This window comes from Antennarius striatus, chromosome 7 (assembly GCF_040054535.1).
Source record: "Antennarius striatus isolate MH-2024 chromosome 7, ASM4005453v1, whole genome shotgun sequence".
In the NCBI taxonomy this organism is placed as follows: domain Eukaryota; kingdom Metazoa; phylum Chordata; class Actinopteri; order Lophiiformes; family Antennariidae; genus Antennarius; species Antennarius striatus.
Genome location: NC_090782.1, coordinates 23,442,501 through 23,455,577, shown reverse-complemented (window position 1 = coordinate 23,455,577; position 13,077 = coordinate 23,442,501). Strand labels below are relative to the sequence as shown.

Sequence of the window (13,077 nt, the reverse complement as noted above, 5' to 3'; positions counted from 1 at the left end):
CAGCAAAAAAAAAAAAGAAGAGTGGATTCTTTTTTTTTTGGTGACGTTCCGATCGGAGAAAAGTCGAAGGTCGAATCCTGCATTTATTAAATCTGTAATATAAACATTAAACTCATTAACATCTTTTTTTTTACAGCCAGTCTTCTACATAAAATATATACAGTCGAATTATTAACCTGCAAATACTTCAATATATACACTTCAGTCTCACATGATACTTTTTCTTTTTAAATCTGTTCATTCAGATTTCAGCAGAATCAAAACAAAAGACCTGCAGCTACTTTTAAACGTACGGAAAAATACACAGATGTTTGTCCTCCAGTGATTCAGGGGTTAAATTAATTGAGCTATTTATTTTATTTACTCCATTACGAACTGGAATGTCAATAAAAGCGTTGGAAACCCAGGAGCTCCCTTTGAGCTCCGCCCGTCTGCTCCGTCCTCACGCGTCATCCGTCAGGTGGACGTCAGATTAAGGTTTGGGTTGTGGGCGGCGGCTCCAGTTTCCTTGACAACGCTGTGAGGATGAGGTTGAACTTGTTGTGGCGATCCGATTGGTTGACCGACGCTCCGCGGCTTCCCCACAGCAGGCGCAGCTGAAAGTCCGTTTTGAACACCTCCAGCAGCTCGTCGTCGCAGCGGAAGTCTGGAAGCAGGAAGTGACAATTAAAAATAAATACAACAACAACAAAATCAAAAATATAATAAAAAGTTGTTTTTTTACCTTGTAATACCGTCTCCGCGTTAGCCGTGTAGCGCCGTGCGTTGTGCGCCACGTCCCGCGCTGCCTCCAGGTGGCGCAGCATAATGTCGCAGCCCTGGTCGCTGGTCTCCCAGAGCTCCGCCCCTTCCGGCGTGATGGACGGGCGCTCCATCAAAGTGAGGAGCGGCAGCAGGAGGGGGACGCAGACCACCAGAGGGGAGGAGGCTGCGGGGAGGAAGAGGAAGTGAGGTGGGAGGAAGTGACGTCATCGTTTGTTACGTTTCGTGATGCGGGCGGCGTCCCGGCGACCCTACCTGTGCCCTCGTAAAGACTCTTGTAGAACGGCTTGAGTGTTTTCTCGTAGCTGATGGCGGTCTGCGTGTAGCTGCGGCGAAGCGCCGTCCACGTTTCCTCCAGACGACTGATCTGTAGAGAGAAGGGGCGTCGGCTTGATTTTGTTTTACATACCAGTGGGCGTGGGCGTGGAGGTGGGCGTTACCTGCGGCAGGTCCAGCGCTTTCATCAGGGCGGTGAAGGCGAACAGGTCGCCCACGGCGTCCTTCAGCTCCAGCGCCACCAGGATGATGCGGTTTAAGGTCGACGCCCGCTCCTCCAGGTTCCCCGTGCATCCCAGAATATCCACGGCGACGCCGATTGCCATGGTGTGATGCCTGGGAGACGGATGAGAGACGAGGTCGTTGTGAGCGGATGAACTTCCTGGAAACTTCCTTTGTGTGTGTGTGTGTGTGTGTGTGTGTGTGTGTGTGTACCTCTCCATCAGGTCCAGCCTCAGCTGTCGACCGTGTGGCAGCGTCACCAGCTCCAGACCAGAGGACACGCCCATCTGACCTTTAACCTCTGGAGTGACTCCCAGTATCCTGGCAACCTGAGGAGAAACCAGAAACAGAAATCTAACTGTGTGTCAGACGAACACGCGAACGGCAGCTCTGAATTACTGTGACCACAGGCTATGAACACTAATGCCTCATAAACCCGTTATAACCACTTATAAACCAGTTTTGGAACTGAACAGTTATAGAACTGGTTTACAAATGGTTATAACCAGTTTATAAGTGGTTAGAATTGGTTTATAAGTGGCTATAACTGGTTTATAAGTGGTTATAGCCCTTTATAAACCAGTTATAACCACTTATAAACCAGTTATAAACCAACTGCGGCCCCAGGGTTGTTCTTCCTCTTCCTGTTGGCATCGACTGTTTTATTGGTTGTTTTTCAAACTTTATTATTATTTTTTGTTTTACATCTTATAAAACAAGATGTTTTACACGCTACATGTAAGAGCGTGTAGCGTGTGTGCGTGTGCATGTGCACCTGGCAGTCGGCCCTCAGCAGGTGTCGGGCGATGCTGGGGGGGCTGTGACTCAGCAGCAGCTCCTTCGCCCTCTTCAGGACGACCATCTCCAGCGGTTTGTTCTCCGCCGGCAGGAGGCGGGACCCGAAGTCCGCCGGCCGGAACGATGACTCCGCCTCCAAGACGGGTCGCTGGAAGCTCCTCCTCTCCTTCTCCCTCCTCCTGTCTTCCTCCTCCTCCTCTTCCTCCTCGCTGGTGTTCTCCAAGGCGGCGATGGCGTGGTGGTACGAGCTCCTGTCCAGGCCCCTCCTCCTCCTCACTTCCTCTTCTAGCTCCTCCTCTTCCTCCTCCCTCCCTCCTTCGCGCTCCCTCCTAAGTCGCTCCACGTAGCCGCAGAGCATCGGAGGGAGTCTGAGGGCGTCGCCCGTGCGGGCGGAGTCTGATTCCCGCCACCCCAGCGGGCTGCAGGACCCCCGGTCTGCGGCGCTCGTCTGCAGCCCTTCAGTCCGTCCACACCTGGATTCCCAATCCAGATCCTGATCCGGTTCCAGGGAGCAGGAGGAGCTGAAGGAGTCCGCCGGCTGGAGGTGACGCTGGACCTTCATCGGGACGCCTGGAGGAAGAGGAGCGCCTGAGGGGAGCAAACATCAGTCAGACATGCAGTAGGCAGTTCCCACCACTAGGGGGCTCTCTGGAGACAGAAACTAGCAAAGGATAATGGGAGTTGTGGTTTTTTATTTACCTCCATTCCTCCAGGAACACGTAGAGTCCAGGGGAGACGAGGCTAGCCTGGCGGAGGCGGAGCCAAACGAGGTGGAGGAGGCGGAGCCTGGCAGAGGGAGGAAGGCGGGGCAGGGCAGCCGAGCCGGCGGCGCCTTGCTGGGTTTGGGGGGCGGTTTGGGACATAGCTGGCTGTCGGAACAGCGGGTCACCTGGCCTGGAAGCAGACGTTAGCGGTGGGGGTGGGGTTTGTTTCTATAGGTGGGTGCGTTTAATTTCACCGCCCTCACCTGCCAGGAGCTCCGCGGTTCTCCGGGGGAAGGAGGGGCTTAGCGCCGGCTCGCTGCCCGTCCGGAACACCGGCGACTTGGGGCTGGGGAGGGACTCGGGAGGCCTCTGGGGCTGGGGTCCGGGTTTGGATCCTGGCGGGAGGAGAGGAAACCCCAGAGGATTAGGTGGGCGGAGCTAAGGCGGCGGGTACACGAGGAGGCGGAGCACAACTCACCCAGAGGCAGGTAGCTTTCCGATTGGTGCGTCTTCAGAGGGCGTCGCCTCTCCTGGACCTGGTTGAGGCTCGCCGGTTGGCTGCCACAGCGATCCTTCATCCTAGGGGGGGCAGCAAATAAAGTTTACAAATGTTTACATGTAAATAGCGATTCCAAGCTCCGCCCACAATGGCGTCCATCGCCGTGCGCCTCGCAGGTCCCACCTCAGCTGTCCGTTCCGGCTCACGCCGTTATCCCGGGAACGGGGGCCGTCCTCGGAGCCGTGGGCGCCGTCGTGGTGGGCGTGTCCGTTGGTGATGTTGAGGCTGAGGCGCTTCTGGCTCCGCCTCTCCTGCGCCATCAGACGGTCGCGGCGGTTGTTGGACAGGCCGTACTTCTCCTCCAGGCAGCGCAGCGGCAGCGCCCGGTTGATTGGCTGGAAGATGATGGCCCCCACCACCTGGGGGAGGAGACGCCGGGGTTACCGTCGTCGGCCAATCATAAGCAGCGACTCCACCGAGATGGTTTCCGTAGAAACCCCCACCTGGGAGACGGGCTTCCTGTTGCCGACGTAGTATCTGATGAGGGCGGGGACGTTGTCGAAGCCCTCCCGCTCCAGGCGGTACTCCACCCGGGTGTAGGCCTCGTTCAGCATCACCACCTGGGGGCGGGGCAAAGCACCGATTGGGCGATCAATCGATGGCGTAACAGATCGGACTTCAGCGGGGTTTTTTGTTGTTTTTCCAACAATATATCAAATTTAGAAAACTCAGAACAAATTCCACCGGTTTGTTTTTGTTAATCACAAATATTTATTTATTTGTTTAGCTGTTTGTTTACCTTCTTGTTGATCTTAAAGTGCTGGGCGGCGTTCCTCCACTGCGACGTCAGAACGTAACTTCCTGGACTGGACAGCGAATCACGGATCAGGAAGTCTCCGTCTCGCTGCACTAAGTTTTCCGCGACCTGAAGGAACACACACACACACACACACACACACACACACACACACACACACACACACACACACACACGTCGTGCTCGGTTACAATCCAAACACTTAATTAAACATAATAACGGTGAGCTGTTACACGCTTATCTTCTTGATGAGGTCAGAGCCGTCCGGTTGCCAACGGTTACCGAGATAAACCCTGTGACATCATCAGGAAATCACCCAATCGGACTTCATTTCATCTTTTATTTATTTAAAAAAATAAACGTTTGTTTAAATCAAGCTTTTCAAGTGTGAAAACTTCAACTTTTCTGTTTCACATGATTTAATTTAATTTAATTTAAATATTTATTCTGTTAATTAAATGAAATAAACAGTTTGTGTTATTTATAATATTTGAACGACACAACTGCTATTGACACCTTGTTAAAGAATAATTCAGGAAATATGCAAAACTCACAAAACCAGGACAGATGATCAATATCAGTTTTCAAATCAATATCAGTTCATTAAATCAATAATAAATTCAAGGCTTTTGTCTTAAATATACATTTTAAAACACAAATGAAGTTAAAAGTGAGCTGAAAATGTTCTTCATCCACTTTACTCTCGCTGTGCCTCTCTCACACACACACACACACACACACACACACACACACACACACACACACACACACACACACACTCACACACACCCTTTGATTAAGCGACTGTTTGTTCAGTCTCTAATGGTGGAGCTCAGCCGAAGGAAGCAGCTTATTAAAAGTGATTACATCTCAGAGCTGCAGAGGGCTCTCTCTGTCACACACACACACGCACACACACACACACACACACACACACACACACACACACACACCTGTGCCTTCAGGTGTTCTGGTTCAACAAGTTTTAATTCAGGCTTTTAAAAGGGAGGAACTCCTGACTGGGATTAGTGTGTGTGTGTGTGTGTGTGTGTGTGTGTGTGTGTGTGTGTGTGTGTGTGTGTGTGTGTGTGTGTGTGTGTGTGTGTGTGTGTGTGTGTGTGTGTGTGTGTGTGTTACCTGTCTGGGGATGGCTCCGTGGTACCACGCGTGGCTCCGCGGCTCCTCGCAGTCCATCTTCAGCTCCTCCTCCAGCTCGCGGTGCAGCTTGTCGGGGGGGCCGTCCAGGATGAACTGGTCTCTGGAGAACTGGAACACAACACACCCGGCATGATTGGGGTTGGGGGTTGGGGGGGTTTGAGGCTTTATCATCAGTGAGCATCGTCCTCCTGCTCGGCCAATCACAGCTCAGGAGGCTGTGAGGTCACGCTGGAGGCAGGAAGTGAATCAGGACGTCAGCTTGTCCGGTTTAGAAGATATAACAATCTAACAACCACCCGTCAGCGCGCACACACACACACACACACACACACACACACACACACACTCACGTGACAGCTGCTGCATCCCTCCCCCCCCCTTCCCTCCTCGAACGTAAAGAAATCCAAACTCATGTCCTCCGTCCTCTGAACCAACATCCTCCCGCCGTGACTTTCCCCGACTCGCCGTTCACCTCCTGGTGTGATGTCATCAAAGCGGACACGCCCAACTAGCCGGACCTGCCTCTGGACACGCCCTCACCTGACACACACACACACACACACACACACACACACACACACACACACAGGAGTGACGCACACACTTCCTTCAGCATTCCAGGTGAAGCCTCGTGTGCTGGAGTGATCGTTTGTCGTTACTCCTGATTTAAAGAAATCACACACACACACACACCCACACATACACACACACACACACACACACACACACACACACACACACACACACACACACTTCTCTCTGACAGGATGAACACGTTCACCTTCATCGGTGAGCGGCTGAAGGATCTCAGCATTCAGAACCCGTCAAACCGGATCGTCGTGACTCAAGGGAAAGCAGTGAGTTTGAAATGAAAATAAAAACGTTCTCAGAATGATTTCAAACTGTGGGAGAATTTATAAATCAATCCAATAATTATTATTGATTAAATAAAATCCCCAAATTCACAGCTTTGATTTGATATTTTTTAAATAACTTGTTTTGTTTGTTTGTTTGTTTGTTTGTTTTTTTCTCCATTTTAAACACATTATTTTGGAGGCTGCAATGTGAATTCACGTCATCAAGCTGATGCACGATGGAGAAAAATGCTGACTCAGCGGTAAAGAGCAGCAAAACAGACAAAAACAAACAACAACAAAAGACTTTTGTTCCAAAGGATCTCAGAGGTGACTGGATTTCCTCTGGATTACCTGGACTTTAATCTGGATTTTAGCAACTCTTAAAAAGTTCCTGTGTGTGTGTGTGTGTGTGTGTGTGTGTGTGTGTGTGTGTGTGTGTGTGTGTGTGTGTGTGTGTGTGTGTGTGTGTGTGTTCACGTCTCTTTGGTGCCATGACGACCACGTCAGAGCCGGAGGCGGCCAATCAGACGCGTCCAACGTCTACGACTCTAAGCTGCTCTGAGTTCAGTGAGGTAAGACAAAATGACCCTCCGGCATTAGAACCCATCATCATAATCATCATCATCATCATCATCAAAGCACGCCACTTTGGGGCGCCGCTTATCTTCCACTTCCTGTTCTCTCCTCCTGCCCCTCCCTTCTGAGGTGAGGCGACGACGGCCGATAACCCAACCCGTCCTCCGGGGAGACGCATCTCGGCTCCAGGATCACATGTTCCCACCTTTCCTGTTTACCCACCATCAAACAGATGCTGTTTCCTGTTTAGATCATCTGGGGGTGTTGGGGGGGGGGGTCACCATCAGTGCTTCAGTGTCCCCGTCTGACTGAACCCAGAGCGAGGTGCTCGTATTTATCTTTTCTGAATTCTTCCTTTTTTCTAAACACTTAAATAAGAGTTTTTTGCTGATGTTGTTTGGATTTAAAAGCAGCGGTTACCACAACAACCCCACCCCCACCCCCAAAATAGGTTTTATGAATAAACCTGAGCTCCAAAATCAAAACCACGTTACAGATTCAGTTGAGGCCAAAAGTATGTGGACACCTCCGACAAGTTGTCAGGCATTTTTACCTTTATTTAATAGAGAATGGGGAGAAAACGCTGCTAATGAGGGTAAAAACCCACCTGGATTGACCCCCGGCGGAGGTACAAACGCAAAGTGCAGTATCTGCATCGTTGTGACGTTCAGTTTTGTCGATCTTTCTCCATATTTTCTGGAGATATTTCTTCTTCTTAATCAATATTTTAACAAACACAAACGGATAAAGTTCACAATTCTCGGGGCTTGAGCAGATACTGCTCTTTGGCTTTGTAGGGCAGTACAGTCTGGAGGGGGGGTAAATACTGTGGAGACCACCCAAAACGACAGACGGAGAAGAAAAGAGGATGGAAAAACCCCCGCAGGGGTCAACAGTAGAGAGATGGAGAGACAAAGAGGAGGGATGGAGGGAGAAGAAACGACGCGTGGGGGAGGGGCGTCAGTGACATCATCACGAACGACACAATAGTCCTCGTAGCGTTGAAGCTAACAGGCTAGTAATGGGACTGAACTCATGCAAGATATTGAGTAAATTATCCGCCCACCCTTAGGGTCCTGGCCAATGAAATCACAGGTGGAGCCCCGTGTGGGCGGACAGGTGAGTCAGCCGTCCAATCAGATCCTCCACTCCGATTACTGGGGTCTGATTTATTGATTGATTGGGAGAGATTTTTGACACTTTTGAACTACCAGAAAAAAACTACCAGGAAGCTAACAGGAAACTACTGGGAAGCTACTAGGAAACTAGTAGGAAGCTATCAGGAAGCTACTAGGAAACTACCAGGAAACTACTAGGAAGCTACTAGGTAGCTACCAAGACGCTACTAGGAAACTACCAGGAAACTACTGGGAAGCTACCAGGAAACTACTAGGAAACTACCAGGAAGCTACTGGGAAGCTACCGGGAAACTACTGGGAAACTACTAGGAAACTACTAGGAAGCTATCAGGAAACTACTGGGAAGCTACTAGGAAACTACTAGGAAGCTATCAGGAAGTTACTAGGAAACTACCAGGAAACTACTGGGAAGCTACCAGGAAGCTACTAGGAAACTACTGGGAAAATTCTAGGAAGCTACTAGGAAGCTACCAGGAAACTACTGGGAAACTACTAGGAAGCTATCAAGAAGCTACTAGGAAACTACCAGGAAACTACTGGGAAGCTACCAGGAAGCTACTAGGAAACTACTGGGAAAATTCTAGGAAGCTACTAGGAAACTACCATGAAACTACTGGAAAACTACCAGGATGCTACCAGGAAGCTATTGGGAAACTACCTGGAAACTACCAGGTAACCACCAGGAAATGATCAGGAAACTACTGGGAAACTATCACGACATCCTCTTCCCATCTTAACAGCAGCTGTCACCATGACCCCCCCCCCCCCCGAAGAGACGGGGCTGACCACCTCCCAGGTGACCCGTGGAGGAGGGGCGACCCACATCACCTCAGCTCCATCCAATCACGTTAATGGCGCTCATGCATTTCACTGACGTCATAAAGAAGACAAACCAGCAGCATTTAGTCATTCATCAACCTCATGAGGACGATCACCACACACACACACACACACACACACACACACACACACACACACACACACACACACACACACACACACACACACACACACACACACACACAGTCGGTCTTTATGGGTCCCGGTAATAACGGCCCAGTGTCCCGCGGACAGAGCAGCTCCATTCAGGCTGATTAGATTTTGCGCAGCTGGAAGCGTCAGCGTCACTTTTCAGACTGTTGTTCTACTTCCAGTCCGGGTTCGGTTGGTGTCGGTTGGTGTCGGTTGGTGTCGGTTGGTGTCGGTTGGTGTCGGTTGGGCCGTTAAAATCCAGTAAACAACAAATTAACCAACAAACAAACAGGAAAAGTCAGGTCCATCCGGAGTTTCATGATTTTAACACAACGTGTAAGAAAAGTGGATAAATCACGCGCACCGAATTACGCGCGCGTCATGCCGCCACGCGCATCCCCCCGCGCGCGCGCACGCGTGCACGCGCTCCCGCCGCTCTCACCTTGGCGGTGATGACGGAGTTCCGGTGGTAGAAGCAGCACAGAGCCGCCGTCAGGGTCTTCAGGCTGCATCGCTCCGACATCCTGGGGGGGTGGGGTGGGGGGGTTCTCTCAACCGGACCGGACCGACGGGGCGCGCGGACGAACACCGCCTCCGGTTGCCGTGACAACGCGCCAAAACATCAACATCAACAAGGCCCGGGAGGAAAGTACAACTTCACCGCAGATGAACGGAGAGCGGAGCGGATCCAGTCCCACCATCCTCACCCTCCGTCCGTCCTCTGGTTCTCCCCCCGCGGCGCTCCGGCTCCAGAGACGCCCCCCCCCCCACCCTCCTCCTGCATCCACGGCCCCGCCTCCACACCCAACGCCCATATATGGGTGAGAGAGAGGCCACGTGATCCATTTGGAGCCAATAACATGGGGGCTACCTGGGAGGGAGGGGGCACACGCACATCTCATGCGCGCACACGTGCGTGCGCGCCAGCCGTTTATGTCACTAAATGACTCCTGTCAGTGTCACACACACACACACACACACACACACACACACACACACACACACACACACACACACACACACACACACACACCCTAGCAGCGGGGGCCAGTAATTACAGTGGGGACTCTCTGAGGATCCACAAAGGAAACACACACAGAATGTTCCCCGAGGCCCCACAAAGCAACACACACACACACACACACACACACACACACACACACACACACACACACACACACACACAAACTCAAACACACACACTTTGTGTGTCCGCAGCCCCAAATCACCAGCTAGTGTAAAAGTCCACCTTAAAATACACCCGGCGTCCCTCCAGGAATGCTCTGGAAAAACACGAAGCTTCTCTTCTCAGCGGAGCTGAAATCATGTTTTAAAAAAAGTTTCGACTATTTTTAAGTTGATTTGTGATTCAGAGGAAGAACCAATCACAGGCGGACTCTAAGGTCGGCTCAAATCTAATACATATTGTGATTTTTGACAGATTTTCACCAAAGTTCCTGATCTAATGTGGTCAAACGTTCACACCCCGTCAGTCTGGATGTGTGTTTGGCTGCTGGTCATTGATCAGGAATGGGCTGTAATCAATGTTCATATTGATTAGTGAGTCCATCCAGAGAGGACGACACAGGTCAGTTCAGTCATCATTGATTCATGAGTACAAAACTGTCATGAAGCTAAATGCTAGCTAAGCACGGCCCTCAGAGGCCCTCATTGATTAGCTGTCCAGCTAACTGACTGTTATTGATTGATAGACTCGCCCTGACGTGTGATGGAGACTCGACAACTGACCTCTAGTCAGTTATCATACCTGTTCACACACAGACCTGATAACTGACCAGAGGTCAGTGGTCAGGCCTGATTCCTCTTGTTGTAGTGACTCGGTTTGACCACTAGAGGCCAGCAGAGCGCAGATTTGAGCTGAGACGAACTGAAGTTCTGATTAAAGACACAAGAATTGATGGTGACGTGAATAAAGATGTGTTTTTTTCCATTTTGAATGAGTAGTCTGACATAACCTGGTGAATGAATGATAAATGAATGAAAGAATGTATGATAAATGAATTTAAACGAACAGTCAGACGCAGGAAATATCTTATTCTATTTGCTGCTGCAGCATCGACCAGCCTCCTCCATCTGACAGTTTCTAAACCAGCTTGGAAACAAATGGGTTCACGTCATAAATATTACAGAAGACAAAAGATATATCACTCCACACATTGTTCATACACACACTTCCCAACACACACACACACACACACATACACACACACACTGTCAGGGTTCCGATCAGTCTGCCTGTGGAAACCACCGGTCGCCGTTCCCCAGTGGAAATGCAAACACAGCTGGAGCGCCGAGCCGCCTGCGACTCTTTCACACCTATCATATAATAAACCAGCCTCCTTACACACACACACACACACACACACACACACACACACACACACACACACACACACACACACACACACACACACACACACACACACACAGACACACACAAACACACACACACACACCCTGTTGACACTTCACACAATGCAATTTTCAGAAAAAGAAATGCACACAGAAAGTGTTTGTGCATGCATCCAGCGTGTGTGTGTGTGTGTGTGTTTGTGTGTGTGTGTGTGTGTGTGTGTGAGTGTGCGTGCGCGTGCGTGCGCGTGTGTGTGTGTGCGGCTGGCCGCCACATGTGCTCTCGTGGGAATGACGGAGTTTGCTTTTCAAACCGAGGTGTCAGCATCCACAAAAACGTACGAGCTGATGGAGAATGAGGAGGATGAGGAGGATGAGGAAGATGAGGAGGATGAGGAGGATGAGGAAGACAAGGCCTGGACGGAAACAGATCCAGGAACACAATCTGTCAGCCGGGGGACGTGACGATCGCCTCCCGATCGTTTCCTCTCGTTCAGAGAACAGCTGCGACTCACGCTTATGAGTTTATGATTTACAGCAGAGGCAGATATATGATTTTGGGGGGGGGGGGACTGGGGTGGAGGGGCAACAGGATTAGCGTCTCCTCTGACTGATGCTGCCTGCAGAAACAAGCGGCTAGAGTTTCACCTCCAGCTTGAGTCACATCACCTCTGAGTTTCTATTAAAGTTCATTATTTCCATCATACCGTTGGATCTGATCACCAGTCAGGAATGTTGGAGGTTTAAAATATCATCGCCAGCGGCTCTGGAGGCTCAACCGATACCCCCCCAACACACACACACACACACACACACACACACACACACACACACACACACACACACACACACACACACACACACACACACACACACACACACACACACACACACACACAAGCAGCTTTAAGTGGAGGTGGAATTCACTCCAGGACTTGAACACAGACCGATTTTGAATAAAAAGTTGTTCCTACCTTCACGTAGTCCACGGCGGCGTCCGGACCGGCAGGGGGTTCCCTGGGGAACACAGACAGAGACAGGGTCCGGTTTAGTGAGCACATCTCTCAAGCTGGCCCCTCCCCACCCCCAGAGGTGGTGGTGGTGGTGTTGGGGGGGTTAAATATCTGGGTTCCCCTGGATTGCTCCTGTCTCAAATAGTCTTTTTAAAGGTCCAGCTGGTGCTGATGCGGGGTCTCCACGGCTCCTTACGGGAGGCGTGGCGCTCATCTAACGGTTTCTAACGGACACCAGGCGATCCAGATGAGGATCCAGATTAGGTTCCAGATTAGGTTCCAGAAGAGGATCCATGTCGGAAAAAGAAATCTCAGCGATCCGACTTCCTCTGACAGAAATGTGATGTTTGAAACCGACTGAACCGCTCTCTCTCTCTCTCTCTCTCTCTCTCTCTCTCTCTCTCTCTCTCTCTCTCTCTCTCTCTCTCTCTCTCTCTCTCTCTCTCTCTCTCTCTCTCTCTCTCTCTCTCTCTCTCTCTCTCTCTCTCTCTCTCTCTCTCTCTCTCTCTCTCTCTCTCTCTCTCTCTCTCTCTCTCTCTCTCCTCCCCCTCCCTCGCACACATCACGTCTCCCTTTCTGAGTCTACTGACAAATTCCCAGAAGGGGTTAGAACACACAACCACATGCAAAGAGCGCCCACATCATCCCTTCACCTCCTTCCAAACTCTTCTTGACATATTCAGGCATTTTATTTTGGCGGGGCGTTTGTTTCTAATTGAACCTTTCCTTTTATTTCGGCACTTCTGTGTATTAGCGTAGCTTAGCATCTCTCTCTCTCCATTGGGGGGCTCAGTGCAAGAGGTAATTAGCTCAAATCCAAGACTGTGTTTTCAGGGTTGGTAGTTTAAATCCTCTAAGCCGATGCTGCCGTTCCCACGGGAACAGTAACCTGGTCCATTACGTTAACAAAC

At 50.6% G+C, this 13,077-nt stretch overlaps 1 protein-coding gene across 4 annotated transcripts in view; it reads right to left on the bottom strand.

The window, feature by feature from the left end:
- Positions 1 to 70: 70 nt before the first annotated feature.
- Positions 71 to 13,077, bottom strand: part of bcar3 (BCAR3 adaptor protein, NSP family member) — a 30,335-nt gene continuing 17,328 nt past the window's right edge. For 2 of the 4 annotated variants that reach the window (XM_068319951.1, XM_068319952.1), the window contains 14 exons: positions 12,128 to 12,170; positions 5,216 to 5,344; positions 4,061 to 4,186; positions 3,765 to 3,881; positions 3,445 to 3,680; positions 3,241 to 3,341; positions 3,026 to 3,157; positions 2,758 to 2,952; positions 2,036 to 2,646; positions 1,474 to 1,589; positions 1,203 to 1,374; positions 1,018 to 1,129; positions 725 to 928; positions 71 to 646 (listed from right to left, as the gene is read on the bottom strand). In XM_068319951.1, the coding sequence (XP_068176052.1) occupies positions 468 to 646; positions 725 to 928; positions 1,018 to 1,129; positions 1,203 to 1,374; positions 1,474 to 1,589; positions 2,036 to 2,646; positions 2,758 to 2,952; positions 3,026 to 3,157; positions 3,241 to 3,341; positions 3,445 to 3,680; positions 3,765 to 3,881; positions 4,061 to 4,186; positions 5,216 to 5,344; positions 12,128 to 12,170 (2,473 nt within the window). In that variant the 3' untranslated portion in view covers positions 71 to 467. Of the gene's footprint in view, positions 647 to 724; positions 929 to 1,017; positions 1,130 to 1,202; positions 1,375 to 1,473; positions 1,590 to 2,035; positions 2,647 to 2,757; positions 2,953 to 3,025; positions 3,158 to 3,240; positions 3,342 to 3,444; positions 3,681 to 3,764; positions 3,882 to 4,060; positions 4,187 to 5,215; positions 5,345 to 5,586; positions 6,151 to 9,222; positions 9,512 to 12,127; positions 12,171 to 13,077 lie in introns of those variants that run through there. The other 2 variants (XM_068319954.1, XM_068319953.1) reach the window with 2 other exon arrangements.